Raw genomic sequence first — 17,195 nt, forward strand, 5'->3', positions numbered from 1 at the left:
CGGCTCAAAGGGATGACCCGCCATGAGACTCAGCAGCGGGTCAGATCAACTCCAGTTAACCCGTTCCCCAACAGAGCATTGATCCTTTTGATAGATGGTATCTGCCTCTTGCATTCAGCGATGGTAAGTTTATCAGGAAGCACGAACTTGGAGTCAAGATGATCAGGGCAATAACCATGCAGTGGCTTCTCGTTTGTTGGTGAAATGTCCTGGTAGTAGAACCAAGTCTGGTTCCAGTCCTTTGGATGACTTGGTAAGACAATGAGGGGAAGACAGCACCCTGCCGGCGCTGAATCGATATCCCTTCGAGCTCTAAGCTAAGGCCGTTGGTGCACTCGTTCTGCCGGTTTAGATAAAAGTATTCTCTAAACAACTCCACGGTCGGCTCTTGTTGAAGATATACCTCACAGAGCACTTGGAAGTTCCAGATGTTAGATATGGAGTTGGGCCCGACATCTTGAGGGTGGATCTTGAAAAAATGGAGGACCTCTCTGAAGAACTTTGAGCCGGGCGGTGAGAAGCCATGGTTCATGTGGTCAGTAAAAAACGATCACCTCACCGTCTCTCGAATTGGGCCGTTCTTCTTCCGGGTCAGGGGCACAGTAAGACATGATAGTTTTCGCTGGCAGAAATCCTATGGTGAAGAACTCCTTTAAACATTCCTCAGTTATGGTTGAGGGAACCCAGTTACAGATGGTTGGTGTTTTGGACGGCATGATGTGCAAGGAACTGAAAAGAAAAGCAACATGTCGGTTCAGTTTAACGGTGAGATTAACAGTTAAGGGATGAAGATGCAAAACAAGTAATGGCGACTTATGTTGAGGGCTAATGACATATAAAGGGAAATTAAGCCGGCATGATAAGCCGCCATGACTACAGATATTTGAAGAAGGCAAATTCAGCTAAGTATTGAGACAAACAAGTTTCCTACGTTGCTTGGTATTATTCCAGATCAAAATGGTTGTTCAAAATGAAAACAATTCTAGACCTAAAAAGTTCAGTACAAAGGAGTCGGTAAGTTCTGAATCAGCCTTTTCAATCAGAGAAAGAGATGTGTGGGTCAAGAAGAGGTACAAAAATACTACCGCGCGAGCATATATATATATGACCTTTTGGATCGGAAAAGCTGGCAGTGGAAGAACTATGAAGAACTATGATGAACTATGAAGAACACGCAGGAGCTTGGAAACCCTAATGCAGACCTGCGAAACAAAGGAAAGAAAACTTACGGTTGCAGGCCTACTGCGGAGGTCGCCGCGGTTTCTCTGATCGGTTCAGGTTGATGCAGCGGCCAAAGTCGACGAAGACGGAGATGAGGCGCGGCGGCGGCAAAACTCGAGCAGCAGAGGGTTTGCGCGAGGAAGAAGACGGAGCGAGAGAGGAGAATGAGAAGGCCGAGGCGTGCCTATTTATAAGGAAAAGATGCGAACAGACGGGCACGAAGATCAAGGAAGAACCGAATAAATGGTTACCCAGCTATACAGGCGCCTCGATTCTCGGGAAACGTTAAAGATAAAAGATCCATTGGAAGATGACGTCATGAAAGTTTTTTGCATTTTTAAGAGGTGACGTCACGGCGGGTTACAAGAAAATTTCAGTGAAGATAAGAAGATGGATTTTCTGTCTAAGTATTGAAGATTGACAAAGAACAAAGTTCAAAGTCAACCTGGGGCCTAATGTTGGGGATATTACTATCAATTATGACCCGCCCAGGAGGGGCCGGGTCGGCCCCAATGGCGGGTTACACAAGAAGCCCAACAAACATTCAAGATTATAGTTTATTAAGTCTTATAGAAGGCCCAAAGGCCTGAAAGGCGGTTTAAGGCCCGTTATTGTGAACCGCCGTATGTAAGGAAAGACTTGCAAAGAAAGGCATATAAAGGAAGTCACCGAGCTGGACACGATTATGAGCCGGCCGGGACTCTGTAGGCCACCAGGCGTCAACCGAGGTATATAAGGGGACGACCCGGTGGCGGCTTAGGGCAAGAAACAACAAGTTGAGAACCAAGCCGACGAGTTCAACCTCTTGGTGATCGAAACCCCAGCAATACCAATCCCAACTAGACGTAGGCTTTTACCTTCATCGTAAGGGGCCGAACTAGTATAAAACTCTCTCGTGTCCTTTGTCCCGATTAACCCCTTTAAGCTTCCTAGTGCGATGGCCCTACGACTAAGTCCTTGCTCTAGGACATCTGCCGTGACAATTCCACGACACAAGGTATTCCTCCGGTATCCGGGAGTTGCATAATCTCATAGTCAAAGGAATACATATTTGACATGAAGAAAGCAATAGCAATAAACTGAACGATCAATATGGTAAGCAAACGGATGGGTCTTATCCATCACATTATTCCCCTAATGATGTGATCCCGTTATCAAATGACAACTCATGTCTATGGTTAGGAAATCTTAACCATCTTTGATCAACATGCTAGTCCAGTAGAGGCTCACTAGGGACACGGTGTTTGTTATGTATTCACACATATATTAAGGTTTCCGATCAATATAATTCTATCAGGAATAATAAACATTTATCATGAATAAGAAAATATAAAATAACAACTTTATTATTGCCTCTAAGGCATATTTCCTTCATGCCTCTGGTAGGCCGCTGCCCGACTCGCTTTCCAAGAAATACTTCAACCCCTCATCCTTGGAGGAATTCTTCGCAGGAACCAGAGAAGAGTCATAGATTGCCTCAACTTTATGTGAAGGGCTCTTTGTGACCGAAGCCTCGGGCATGGAAATGAGCCCTATAGGCTCGGGGCTCTTGACCGGCGATCCCATCGATCCTTCTGTCGATCGCACAATGGAACTCTCAATGAAAACACCAGTGTCGGTGTCAAAACCGGCAGACCTCGGGGTAGGGGGCCCCGAGCCGTGGGTCTCGGATCGAGGGTAACATGAACGAAGGAGACGATATTTACCCAGGTTCGAGCCCTCTTCATGGAGGTAAAACCCTACGTCTTGCTCTTGTTTATATTGATGAAGATGTATTAAATACAAAGTTGATCTATCTCGAGATCGTAATATGTGGTTTAACTCTAGGGCTAGGTGAATGATTTTGCATTGATGTCCCTCCTATGGGCTAAACCTTCTAGCTTATATACATGCCAGGGAGGATATCTAGGGTTACAAGGTAGGTATCTAGGAGCAAGGCAGCAGCAGAGATCTTGGAGTATACGTCAAGTCTTTGGTGGAGGTAGTCTCACGCCTCCTGTGTACGGCCTCCTGAATCCATCTTGACCACGGATGAGGGTCCATCGGCCCAACCCGAAGAGAATGGGCCGACTAGGTTAGGACCCCCCAATTCAGGACACCGGCAATATGGATACTTGGTCAATGTAGCATGAGAAAACATTTAAAAGTAGCAAGCAATTACCATGTCTTCTTCATCGCAATCACTAGGGTTCATGCGATCAACATTGGCCAAGCAACTCGCCCATTGTTGGCATTAGGTGTCGATGGTGCCCCATCGGTGGCGAATAGAATCCCTTGATCGATAGTGGCCACTTGTGTTGCATCCGTCGAATAAATCTTTGATGCGGTTCCAATATGTGGCCGCGGATTGGTCACTTTCCATGGATGCATCAAGAGAGACACGCTTCCACGCTGTACAAATCAACACATCTTCGACGTTCGAATAATTTGTGGTTCTTCCGTTTACATTATCAATGAAGCCCTCCTCTTTCATGTCGGGATTCTCATCATCAAGTTGAGTATCATATTCTTGTGATGCATATTGCTGAGAGACAAAATCTTTGTTCGCGACATTTGTCATGATTAAGACTACAAATGCACATACACACAATCTCACATTCTATTCATATGAAACATGAGAAAAGAACAATAAAAAAGAAAAAGTTCTTTTTTTACCTTTGCGACATTTCGTCGAGCACATTGGAGGTGGTGTCCGTGGGCATGGACAGGTCCTCCTAGACGGCCGACGACGTGACTTGTGGTGGTGGTGGTGGTGGGGGGGGGGGAGGCAGCCGTGCCATCACCAGGCACATTCAGCGGCAAGTGAGTAGCCGAAGCAGCCACAACCGCCTTGGTCTTATTCGGTCGGGATGATGCCGCATCGGGGTTGCGCGGCGGTTGCTTTCGGGCCGCCCCCACGAGGTTTGCCCACGACCGCCTTCTTTGCCGGCGACGGACCCATTCCAACGGCGACCACGGGACGCGGGGGGGGGGGGAGCAAATCCGGCGCGACGAGTTGGGGGAGGCATAGCGACGGTGGCGGCGTCGAAAAAGGTGGGATACACGGTGGTGGCCACGGCGAGGTGCGTAAGACCGGTGCTGGCTGCGGGGTCAGGGGAGTCGACCATAGGGTCTGGTGGGCGGCGAGAGGCGGGAGGGCGGGCGGGCGGCAGGAAATTTCCGCACGGTAGTTGGGGGTTTGCGCAACACGTGGCTGTTTTACTCACACAGTGGATAGTGATGTATATTTGCATCGCTTGGCGATTATTTTACATCTAGAGAGTAAAACGTGATAATTTCTTTTACATCTACATCATGTGTTGGAGGGGCGTTGTTAGGCCTTAGGGAAGCATATTTCGGTTACTTTTACATGGGTGTCATAAAAATAAATAATGTCGACAGCAGATTCATCCATGGGTGTCATAAAAATACCAAATCCAAGATCGATCGTGCTTTAAAACTTCCGTTAAGGACAGTAGCAGATCGAACTGTGTTATAAGATCCATGCCCGAAATTAGAAAATCCCGCAATTTACCCACGGGAAAAAAATGGGAAAAAAAAGGCGCATCATGGAGGCACAGGCACCGAACCATTTCAGCGTCTCCACGGTCGCATCGCACTCCCACGGCCTCGCTCTCGCAAATCTCTCAGATCTCCTCCTCTTTCCTCCCTCCCCCGCTTCTGTCGCGGCCATGGTTGACGAGCCCCTCGACCCGCCGCCGCCGACGCCGGCGGCGGCGGCGCCTCCCACGCCGCTCCTCCGCCCGCGGCGCGAGGCGTTCGAGCACGGCCTCCTGCCCATCCCCAAGCTCATCTTCCCGGAGGGCACGCTGGCGCAGACCCTCTCCCAGCTCAAGGAGAAGCTCGCGCCCGCGGCCGCCGCCGCGGGAGACGGGCGCGTGGGCGCCGCGTCCCTCGCGGAGGCGCTGCAGATCCCGCCCGACCAGGCGGCGCTCGCGATCGGCATGCTCGCGGCGGTCCTCCCCGCGGAGGACCCCGCGCTAGACGCCGGCGGGAGTGGTGGAGGCGCCGACCTCCGCGACGTTCTGCTCTTCCTCTACATCCAGTCGTACAAGCGCCTCGTGCCGCGCCCGCACAAGGACTCGCCCGCCGTCGCCGACGTCTGGCCATCCACCTCAGCGTTCGACGGCTACCTGTCCGCTCTCTCTCCGATCCAGGTTAGGACGCGGTTGCGTTGGTTCGAATGCTTTCGTTAGAATTTTGCTGCTCGTATAGAAGTATATAGAACAACGTAGATGGGAGCTGAAAGGATTAAACCACTTGACGTTTACCAATTGCCATCCACTTGGAAACTACATCCTATATTATCAACAATGGAACCGGGACATTGAATCAAGCAACGAAACAATTGTGTGTTGCCTTTTGCGTGGATGGATTATTGATTGCACAGAAGTCGTGCTATTCTGGACAAACATGCATTGCTAAGTCCAATGGTGCATATCGCTGCCATGGGAAACCTAGTATTAAATTTACTTCTAGATGAGCTGCCAAATTGCCTACTATCATCCTGTATTCATATAAAACTAGTGTGACGTGCCAAAGCAGGCCAAATGTTTTCTAGAGGAAACTGGTGACACGTTTCATCAGACATTTCTTTCATCACCTTCAGTGCTCCAGCAATTGTATCCTTGAACTTTCTACTGCGCTAGTTAACTGTCAACATATTAATGGGCACTTGGAACTCATGTCCCAAACATCTCCACACAGGCTTTGCTTAGAATAAGAGGTATCTTGGCAGTGATATTCATCTAAGCTTGTGTCCATAATCCTATCTTGGAATGCGTTGAGAGCCGCCTGCACTTTTTTTTCCTATATAAATCCATCTGTCATTTGGGGGTTTCTTATCTGTTCCAGTTCCATATTTTGTATTTTTGTAGCAACCTTGGCTTATGTTACATGTTTTCTTGTATAATAGATGTTCTTTTTGAGTTAATCATTATCCTTCGAAAGGGTGCCAACCCTTAGCCCAGATCAGTCTTACCATATCGGCACCCTTGTATTTTTTTTTCTTTTGCAAATACAACTAGTTAGCGTATCTTTTCTTTTGGCATCATCCTCACTTAGTGCTTCCTATTTCTATTGTTTGGCAGCTTGTACGGAGTAATAGCCGTCGCTTTATACCTTCTCAAGCAGATGAAGAAATTCACCAGTTATCTTATCTGCAAAAGCATATGGCTAATATTCTCACTCTATTGGCTGATTCTGTTGAGGGGGAGGGGGATGATTCTCTGGTATGTCATCTTCTCTTTAAGTTACTCAAATTGTTACTATTCATTATATATTGATCATTCTTCATTCTCCACCTTATTTTTCTAGGTGAGTGAAACTATATAGGGGATAGTGTGATCGAAATAAAATATTACTTGGCCTCCGTTTGCTGTTGTTGAACTTTGCTGTATTGTGTTGATTGTATAATCTGCTATAGAAGATTTAGCCACAAAGCTAGGCAAAATCGGGTCAAACAAACACTAAAATAGGCAAAAGTGGGTTTTGCAAACGGGATTATCATTCGACTGTAGATCCACAATGCCAAATACAGCCTTACAGTTCTTACCTCCAATCCTCCATATAGGTTATGAAGTCTGTTAGGTGTTAGCTATAACCAGAGGCTAGAACAATCCATGGATAACATGTCTACAATAAATTGTATCAAGCAATTGAAACAAAAGACCAAGGGTAGAACAACCCACTGACATATACGTCTGCAGACACAAATTGTATAAAACACATAAAGCAAAAGGTCAATGGTAGCACACAGTTGATTCAGTTAAATATACCCCCTCCGTCCCAAAATAAGTGTCTCAAGCTAGTACAAAGTTGAGACACTTATTTTGGGACGGAGGGAGTATATTACTTAAGTGAGTTCTTGTCTTCATGTGCAACTGAGAATAGATCTATTTTCTTCCTCACATCTGAGGACATATTCTGAAGGTAATTCTTTGTTGGAACTTGACAAAGGGGCTTAGTTTCGACTACAAATAATCGGCTAGCTAGTGTTCTTTTCAATGGGGGAAATATGAAAGACGATCTTGATGTTATGCTGCTAAAATCTGATGATATGATAACTGCATTATGGCATCTTTTGTGCAGGTACTAACAATGGAGACTTTTGAGCACCTTGGATTTCTAGTGCATTTTTCGGAAGGAACATCCCTAAGCCAGGCAGCCACATTTTTTGCGAATTCTGATCCAGACATGCCGGCTGCTCCAGTATCTGCTGCTCAGGTCCATGATTGGATTTTGCAGAATATTGTTTCTTCATTGGAGTTTTATACTGAGAAATCTACAGCAAAGGAAGGGAGCCAGCAGATAGCGTCTGATCTTGATGTTACCATGGCAGATGCCAATACAAGTCATCCAAGGAACAGCACAACTACTGTTGCCAATCCCACATTCCATAGAAATTCTACATTTGTGGAGGGTTTCTCCAAAACTTCTGTTGTCAAGCATGCATCTGATGTCAAAGGAAATTCAGTGAAGGTATAAATCATAGTTATATTAGTATCAGTACCCGAATGCTTTGTTTAATACTCAGAGACACTTATTTTGGGGCGGAGGGAGCAACAGGTAGCCCACTTGGATGTTGAAAGGAATGAAGAGATTTAACACGTTTAATCCCAACATGTTCATATTGTCCCACCCCAGATGCAATGTAGTGTTGATCAAGAAATTTTGTATGTGTCTAGTGTCATAAGTGATTGCATGGTTGAATTTCCTCCTGGTGCCACTGTAAACATAGTCAAGAATCTTTTGATCACTGGATTTGCAGTGAAGCATTGCTTTCTCTTAGAAGGAAAGAAATACTATGTAGCCAGGTCTGTATTATTAACAGAATAATCATGCAAAGTTGCAGTACTTGGGTCAAGATATATATATATATATATATACAAGGTTAAAGCAGATGAGAAATATGCAGGCCGTTGATCTGATCTGGAAAGAACCAATATAAAATCTCCTGTTGTGCTGGATACTTTGGAACACCCTCTATCCTCTCTAATCAGTGTTGAAATATGTTTTGTGCTGTTTACCTCTGTGTTCTAATGTTGTGACCTCTTGTAGCTTTGTCTGTTCAATATTGGAACCCCAGCGCTGGAAATTATCAGCATTGTTTAACACGTACTGCAAACTGTATGTGTAGGTTTTGAACTGCCATGATTCCGTTATTTATATATTAGCACCGGTGAAGTATGCTACTGTGTATGGATGTTCTGATACTACCGTTGTTCTTGGTGCTGTCGGCAAGGTATGCATGCATGGCATTTGGTCATTCCTCACCCCCTCTGTTATGTGGATTCAATTTGCTTCGAGGCAATTTGTGTCTTGGTAGAGCTAAATAGCATAATATCTGCTCCAGTATATACTGTATTCTGTGCATGCAAATAACCATTAGCCACATGCAACACATCTGGATTATGGACTTGAAATACTTGTCTGATCAATCTTAGTTCCTACGTTCTCGCTACTAATCTTGACTCGTTTTGTTCTTGTTTGACATGAACCTCATAGTGGCTTTCCTTCTAACGATAGCATCACACAGGCAGTTTGGCGTGATGCCAATGATGGTGATATGATACTGTTCGTCACATGAAGAGTTCATGTGATTCCACCAACAGTGACGTGATTTGTCCAAAGAAGAGTCGGTGTGCGATGTCAATGCCAAACGTGAACCGACTTGTCAAGATTAGGGGGAGAATGTTGGAACTAGTATTGTCTGTTTAAATATTTTGAGTCCTTGCATGCTACATATGACTAATCATTAGCTCCATGCATAGAAGCTAGCGTGTGTTGGACTGTGTATTTTCAGTCACCGGTGGACAGTAGCCACCTGGATTCTGCTTTTACAGCATTGCAGAAAATTCATTTGTTTGTTTTGGAATTGGGGAACCGTTTTTCATTTTGTCTAATGATCGAGTCAACCCTACCATTGAGAGGATAGATGAATATTCATTGTTTTTGGCTTTTCGTCCCCATGGGGAAAAAAAACTAGATGGTGAGAATAATGGCAATAGAGGGGTGGTTAACATTGTTGTGGACCATATGATGACTGATAATTTATGCAGTCTGCATTGCTGGAAAATTCTTATGACACGGATAAAAATTTCAAGAAGTTATTTGAGTTGATATGCTGTATAAGTAGCAAAGAGGAAAAATGGGAAATCTGATCGCAGATGGATAATTGGTGTTTTTTATTGGTCATTCAATTTTTGCTATTTTTGCCCCAACTCTGCCAATTGCATTTCAAGAATATAATGTTTCGTGTTGTCAGGTTATAAAGGTGGAGCATTGTGAAAGAGTGCATATTATTGCAGCTGCAAAACGAATCTGTATTGCTAACTGTCGTGAGTGCATCTTCTACTTGGGAGTAAATCACCAGCCTCTTATTGTGGGGGACAACCATAAATTACATGTGAGGTTCTGCTACTCTTTCTGTTCTAAACTGTTAGTCAGGACTAGCTGCTGCGTAGCAATTAAGTGGCGTATGATGAACAGTTGTAAATTCTTAACAATTCATTGACATGGCTAGTCATCATGTGTAATAATACACTATGAATGAATCATACATCATTTGTGCGGTACATACTGTGTATGTCACTACACCTAGAACTAAGATCCATAAACTGTATTTATGAGTGAAAATCTGCTGTTCTATTACTATTAAGTGAAAAAGGAAGATTAATCGCCAATTGTATACAAGTAACCATTCATGACCGTGGAATACTCTCTGAATACATAGGTTACAGCTATGTTTTTAAAGCGTCCCTAAGGCGACGCCTAGGCGTCGAAGCGCTCCCCCTCCGCTTTGGAAAATCGACCGCTTTGGGCGCCTAGGCGTCCAAAGCGCCCGCCTAGGCGTCGCCTAGGCGCCAAAGCGCCCCCCCTCCCTAAGGCGGTAAGGCGTCGCCTTAAAAACATAGGGTTACAGTTGGAAAAGGTGTGACAGTCAATGTTGTGAACTTGACATGATAGTATAGTAACAATAATGCTTTAATTTTTAAATTTTGACATTGTGAAATTTCTCCATTCATGTATGAACAGATTGCTCCATTTAATACTTACTATCCAAGATTGGGTGAGCATCTGACACAAGTTGGTGTAGATCCCTCTACCAATAAATGGGACCAACCTTTTGTATTGGGAGTCGTTGATCCACATGATTCATTGTCCCATCCTGCTGGGGTTTCTGATGTTCAAGCCGAATCTGCTACTTGTGTAGATCCTGATCTATTCACAAACTTTTTGGTATGTTAAGTACATTGTAAGCTTTTAGCTATAGCATGATAGTATGCTTCTCGGGCCTTGTTTGTCTTTTCACAATAATTTTCTCTTGTATAAAAACAACTAAACATGACTACTTCCGTCTGCAGATTCCTAATTGGTTTGAGGATGAAGTACAAGAGCCTACAAAATGCAATCCTTTTCCATTGCCTGAAATTTATCAGGCATCGCAAAGCAAGAAGGTACATTAACTTCGATAAACTTCCCTAGAATGATGTTTCTATTATAATTTACTCAATGCTAAGGCTATCTAGTGTGATTCACACTGCCTCATGGCCATAATGCAAATCAGTATTGATTTGTTAATGTTATTTGGGTACAGTTTGTTCACTTCTCTATATTTTACTAGCACAATGCCCGTGAGTTGCTACGAACTGCTTAAGAGCATAATTTTGAGTTGGAGTCACATTTTTACAATTTTTATTTGTTCATTCTGCAAGTGTTGGTCTCACATGGAAGTACTCCCTCTACCGTAATATTTGTCGCTGGAGTAGTAGTATACTTGTTTATTTGTTTTAGGTCTCACATGTAAGTAAAAGCACATTTGTTTATTTATGTATCTTGGAAGGTTGCTAGTCGAGTACTCTTGCTAGTCCCACAAGTGGGTAAGGGTGTATTTTTTATTGATGAAGGTTGTTGGTTCCACATGTGGATAAGGGTTTATTTTTTATTGATGAAGGTTGTTGGTCCCACATATGAACTCACCACCAACTCCAACCTTTATAAGTAGGAAAGATTTACTGTTTAGTATTCCTAAAAGTCACATGTTCCTAAACATGCCATATCATCTTCAGCAAGCTGTTCTGGAAGATACTAAAAAAACTATTCGGGAGCTGCAACTTGACGAAAATAGGAAAAAGGAATTAGCAAGCGCCCTGCACTCGCAGTTCAAAGATTGGCTATATGGTAATTTTTCATCTGTGCATTTGGTTATTTCATAGCATGTACATATCACTTCTGCCTTTTATATGTCAGTAGTTACACTTGGTGCTTTATCTCCATGTCTCCATCTGTTTCATTATTGTGGTGACGGGGTAAATACCACATAAGATAGGATTCATTCAACCTTATTTAACTATTTGGAAGGCAGCCCAATCTTATTTAACTATTTCGTTAATGCCCTTGGAATGCAACTGGAAGGAAAACAGGACCGGAATGGTCTTCTTGGATTCCTATGAAAATTCTTTAAAGAGGCCTTAAGTTTTTTTTTAAACCGAGGCAAAAGATTTGCCTCATCCATTAATTAAGGAGAAGAGAACATAGGTTTGCAAAATGTTAAAATAAAATTACACGGGGACTGTTTTCCTGGCATGATGCTACTCAGGTGCTTTGCGCCAGCAAGTGCCGAAAGCTTTGCCTCTTCTTTGATACTTCCTCCATTACAAAAAAAAAATGATGTTTCGAGAATTTTAAAACAGACTAAGGAGGTAGCTGGAATCTCCTTTATATTCTTCGTTTTTCTGCCAGTGACCGAACAGCCGACATTAGAGTGGAGGAGGGGCACGGTAAGAGAACATGTTGGGAAATGTGGACAAGTGACTCAAAACGTCAAGTATTTTGGAAAAATGTTAGCTAGTTAGGACGTCACTTAAATTGGAAGAGAGGTAGTATTTGCCAAAATGGCGGGTGGTGGCATAGATTTCTCTTGGAAAACCTGAGCATTTCGCTCGTTTCAAATGGTCCAATTGGTTAGCATGGCAGATGTCACTAGACGTCATGTTGATCCCCCAATTCTTGATTGAGTGCTTTGCTGCTCACCGAGCTACATCAAGCGCTCCAAGGCCTAGCCATTCGTTGACCATTCTCCAAACATGCAAGTTCTTTTACGCTGGCTGGGAGGATTTCTGCCATTCCAATCTCAATACAAGTCAACCAACCAATAGTACTCCCTACAGCAACAACAACAACAACAACAACAACAACAAAGCCTTTAGTCCTAAACAAGTTGGGGTAGGAGAGGTGAAACCCATAAGATCTCGCGACCAACTCATGGTTCGGGCACATGGATAGCAAGCTTCCACGCACCCCTGTCCATAGCTAGTTCTTGGTGATAGTCCAATCCTTCAGATATCTCTTTACGGACTCCTCCCATGTCAAATTCGGTCTACCCTGACCTCTCTTAACATTCTCCGCACGCTTTAGCCGTCCGCTAAGCACTGGAGCTTCTATGCACCGGAGCTTCTGGAGGCCTGCGTTGAATATGCCCAAACCATCTCAGACGATGTTGAACAAGCTTCAATTCAATTGGTGCTACCCAGCCTCTATCTCAGGGTACTCCCTCCATTTCTAAATATAAGCCTTCTTAGAGATTTTTTTTTTTGAAACGGAGGCAAAAGCTTTGCCTCATCCATTAAATAAGAGAGAATAGAGTTTCAATACGGCTATATACGGATGTATATAGACTTATTTTAGAGTGTAGATTCACTCATTTTGCTCCGTATGTAGGTCGTATTGGAATCTGTAAAAAGACTTATATTTAGGGCATCTACAATGGGGGGTGCTAAGCACGGGCGCTAGGATCTAATTCCCGGCAGTTTCAACAGAATCCCATTCAATCCCAGTAAATCAGCTAGTGTCGGCGCAAAAGAAGTCACCGGGCGCTAGGGGTGTTTCTCGTTCTTTTTCTACTTTGTGTAGCGTCCGTACATTAATTCCAGCGTTGGAAGCTCGGACGCCAGCCTGGACGCTAAGCCAAAAAATATTTATTTTATTTTCCTAAGCGCCTGGTTAAGCGCTTGTGTGTTGTAAATGCCCTGAGGAACGGAGGGAGTAAAGTTATGTCGGTGTAAATGATACACCACTGTACTGTATTTTTGTAGTCCACAACATTTACTGTATTTTCCATCAGTGCTCAATGGAGTATTGCTGATTGTGTGCATTGAGTAATGCAAACAATATCGGTTCATGTTTGCAGCTACGGGCAACATCCGCCAGCTCTACTGTCTGCAAGGCGACTAACCATGCAGTCAGCTGCTTTCGTCAACAGAGGTGTGCATCCGCAAGACTGTTCTTCATCCTCTTTGCTGGCAGCTGGTGCAACTCCTGAAACATTCGGCGGCACATCGTCGAAGCTGACCTTACTCCCAGGAGTGGTTTCCGCCTGCTCTTCAGCCTTGTAGAACCGAAAGAAAAGTGTAAAAAGGAACAGGTGTTGTTGCCTCTTTTTTCTTTTCTCTTTTGCAAAGTAGCTTGATATGTTTCCCCCAGTATCTTTAGGTCGTTAGGATATTTGGTCTTGGTTTCCCGGTGGTTGCACAGTTTTTTCGGGCTCTCCAGAAGTTCCACGGATACGTAACAGGCATTGTTAACCACTCAACTTTGCAAAAGAAATGAACATTTGAAATCCCATCATTGTATTTCTGATTTCTAATAGTACTCGTACGCCGATAAATAAAATAATATTCAACACTAACTTCTAACGGATTGTTGTAGCACACGTAAGTGCCATTTTTTTTTTGAGTCGGCACACGTAAGTACTGCGGTGCTGTGAGGGGAGGAATGCTTGCTAAGCTGGAAAAAAAGCCCATGCCTCGGGCTGGGTCGCAACTTGCCTTGCCGTCCTTTCTCTCTGAGATCCTCTGTGTCTTGCGTACACCTGATGTTCTACATGTGCAGTCTGGTCGCAGGGCCTCTTTTAGTACGCAAGATTTTGAAAACATACAAATAAGGGGAAAAACAATAATATGTATAAATAAACGAAAACGACAAATCTCAAACGTTTGGGATTTGACCATGGCAAATTGATTGTTTGTTATATTGCAAATTTAGTGACGCGAGGATGATAAATTTAGTTGACTCAAGGCAATTTTCTGGCAGAAAATACACAGCACGGATTTGCCATGAATGTTCGGGCGTTATCAGGGTCCTAAACAAGTGTGTAAAGCAAAGTATTAAACACGGGAATTTTGCAACCGTGTGTGTTTGGTTCATAGGAATAGAAAGATACACATGAATCATGATAAACATAGTCAGATCACATGAAAAAAAATTATAATTAGGATGTTGTGTCATCTAAAAGAAAAAAAAGGATGTTGTTGTGTCACTAAAGGTCACATCTCGTATTTTGTGTGTAGGAATTCTAGAGAAGGGTTCTAAGTGGATTGTAATTTTTTTTTCTTCAAAACTGAGACGAGAGGAAATTTTCATCAATTTTTCATTTGTTACACTCTTCCGAACTAACCGTATGAACCATGCCATCAAAAGAAAGTATTCCATTCCCATGTTTTTCATTCATTGTTCCTATAAACCAAAGAGGCCCTTAACTTTTGCTAGGACAATTACCTTTCCCTTGCTTGATTTTTTACATGAGTGTTTCAGCACATAATGTTTTTTTGGTACAATTTTTCTGCAGCATAACATTATACCACAATCGTTGCGGCAATTTGATTATCATATGCACAGAGTGTTCCAATCACGGGGTAGGCTCATCCTACTGGTTTCTGTTTTTCCTTCAATCAATCAATCAATCAAAAAGAAAAAGGTATCGATGGGTTCGGGTCGTACTCATAGGGCCACAAGCCCGAATGCCATGCAAATACGTACCGTCGCCTATCCAGTTTAATCACCCGCGCGCGCTGCGCCCGGCGCACATTCTTCTACCGGCAGCGTTGTTCAGCGTGCACATTGTTCTACAGGCAGAGTAGTTGGTGTGCCTGTGTCGCGTTGGTCTGTATGCGACGGGTTCTTCCAGCTGGATTGATGCTAGCGGTAGCGGAGAGTGGAGACGGCGCGATAGGGACGTGCCCCCGCCGCGTGGTGCACGAGTGCATCACATGCTCACGGACGCATGCGGCCGGTTTCCACACCCTTCGCGGACAAGTCGCAGAACCGAGGGGCTCGACTCGATGAACGGACCAAATCATCACTAGGATGACGGTCAATCTATTGCCCGTGGCCCAATCTACCGGTAGCAAAACAATCTTACGGTTCTTGTACGAAGTCGGCACTAAATCTAACTTTCCGTGGTGCAAGACTGCGCATGCACGTCCTACTGGCCGCATGGAGGGGCATGCATGCATGGGCGTTCACGTACGTACTGTATTTGTCTGCCAGCTTGTCGATCGTCGCTGGCTTGTGTTGGGACGTATACGTACGAACGTGGCCCGGTCGCGCGGTACATGGGCGCGTCGGGGCCATGCATGCGCCCACGAGGAGATCGGTTGGTCCTAAGAGCATCTCCAGCCGTTCGGCCCCTCAGGGCGCTAAAAAAAGACGGTTTGGAGGCGAACCGACGCTAGTTCGGCTTCCTGGGCGACCTAGCTCCCAGTCACGCCCCCAGGCGCCGCCCTTAGGACACGAAAAATTTGAACTTAGTCGTTCCCGCTCACAAAAGGCGTCACAAGTCGGGCGATCGCAAGCCACAGTTCGGCATACAAAAAATAGAGCGGCAGAAGTTCGCCTGCGCACCACTTGGTAGGCTCTGCCCCAGATGTCGGCGGAGTTGGCGTGCGCGGGCTTGGCGGCGTCGGCGCGGCTTCGGTGGTGCTGGGCGTCGTGGAGGCGTCGTCACGCGGACTTGGCGTCGGCGTCGGCGGCCTTGTCGAGGGAAGCTGGTTCAGGATGAGGCCACGCTCCGCCAAGTACCACGCCTTGACCGCCTCGTCGGTGCTCTGGAGCATGTCCGCCCCGCCCAGCAGGAAAGCCAGGGCGGTGTTTCTCTTCTTCGCGGCGACGTTCGTCCGGAGCAGGTCGAGCTTGACGGCGCTGCTCGACATCAACGCCGACCACCGCGCCTCGGTCTTCTCTTCACGAAGGACGGCCCGGGCCTGCGCGTCGGCGAGGCAGTGCTCGATGGACTCTTGCACTCGAGCGGTGGCCGCGTCAGCGTATTTCCCCTCCTTGGCAACTTTGTTGCCGTCCGGCCGCCCTTCCGATGCGCCAGGAGTTGGCGCGTCCGGCTTGTAGGTCTCCTTGGCCTTGTCGAGGGTGCGCCGGATTTCCGCCCACTTCTCGCACTTGTCAATGCGCTTGTAGACGTGGAGGTACTTGAATTCGACGTCGCTGTTGCTCTGCCGGTACAGGGTGAACATGCGCAGCAACTGCGTGGAGGGACAAACAGTTGGCACGCGTACACGGTGAAGAGAGGCGGGAGGCCGGCGTGACATACCTGATCCTCGACGCTGGCGCCACTCTCCGGGCGAGCTACGACCTCCTCGACGACCCCATGCCATTTGTTGCACGCCCCCTGGATACGCCCCCAATGGTTCGCCATCGCCTTGGAGCCGCGCTGCATGTAGACGCCTTTGAAGTAGGGGTCGACGAGTTTGCGCTCGTCGAACTCGGCCTTGATGCGGTCCTAGTACGTGTCGACGCTCTGGTTCGTGCCGGTCGTCGGGTCGAGGCAGACGACTTTCCGTGCTTCGGCGAGGCATTCCTTCTCCTTGGACGCCCACTTGATGCACGGCGCGCCTGTTCTGGCCGCCCGCTTCTTCTTACGCCCCTTCGCCGTTGCAGGCGTCGGCTCCTCCTCCTCCTCCTCCTCCTCGTCCTCCTCCTCCTGCTCCTCCTCGCCGTAGACGTAGCCGAGCTCGCCGTCCATGCGGCCGCTGAGATCCACCACCTCGTCCTGGGTGGCGAACCCGGGAGATGCGGCGGCCGCGGCCGAACCTGTCGCGATGATGTCGTCCATGTCGGCCTCGGTCTCGTCGGTGTCGCCCAGGTGCAAGAAGGGCGGCGGGCCACGGCGTAGCGGGGGCGTC

The 17,195-nt window shown here is 46.0% G+C and overlaps 1 protein-coding gene across 1 annotated transcript; it reads left to right on the plus strand.

The window, feature by feature from the left end:
• The first annotated feature begins 4,730 nt into the window (after positions 1 to 4,730).
• LOC123132646 (TBCC domain-containing protein 1) lies at positions 4,731 to 13,843 on the plus strand. The gene is made up of 9 exons (XM_044552482.1): positions 4,731 to 5,378; positions 6,312 to 6,452; positions 7,312 to 7,701; positions 8,360 to 8,464; positions 9,488 to 9,628; positions 10,258 to 10,461; positions 10,587 to 10,679; positions 11,292 to 11,403; positions 13,412 to 13,843. Exons 1-9 carry the CDS (start codon positions 4,749 to 4,751, stop codon positions 13,453 to 13,455), a joined length of 1,860 nt encoding a protein of 619 aa, XP_044408417.1. The 5' UTR covers positions 4,731 to 4,748; the 3' UTR covers positions 13,456 to 13,843.
• The last annotated feature ends 3,352 nt before the right edge of the window (positions 13,844 to 17,195 follow it).

The sequence above is a fragment of the Triticum aestivum genome, chromosome 6A (genome assembly GCF_018294505.1).
Source record: "Triticum aestivum cultivar Chinese Spring chromosome 6A, IWGSC CS RefSeq v2.1, whole genome shotgun sequence".
NCBI classification, from domain to species: Eukaryota; Viridiplantae; Streptophyta; class Magnoliopsida; order Poales; family Poaceae; genus Triticum; species Triticum aestivum.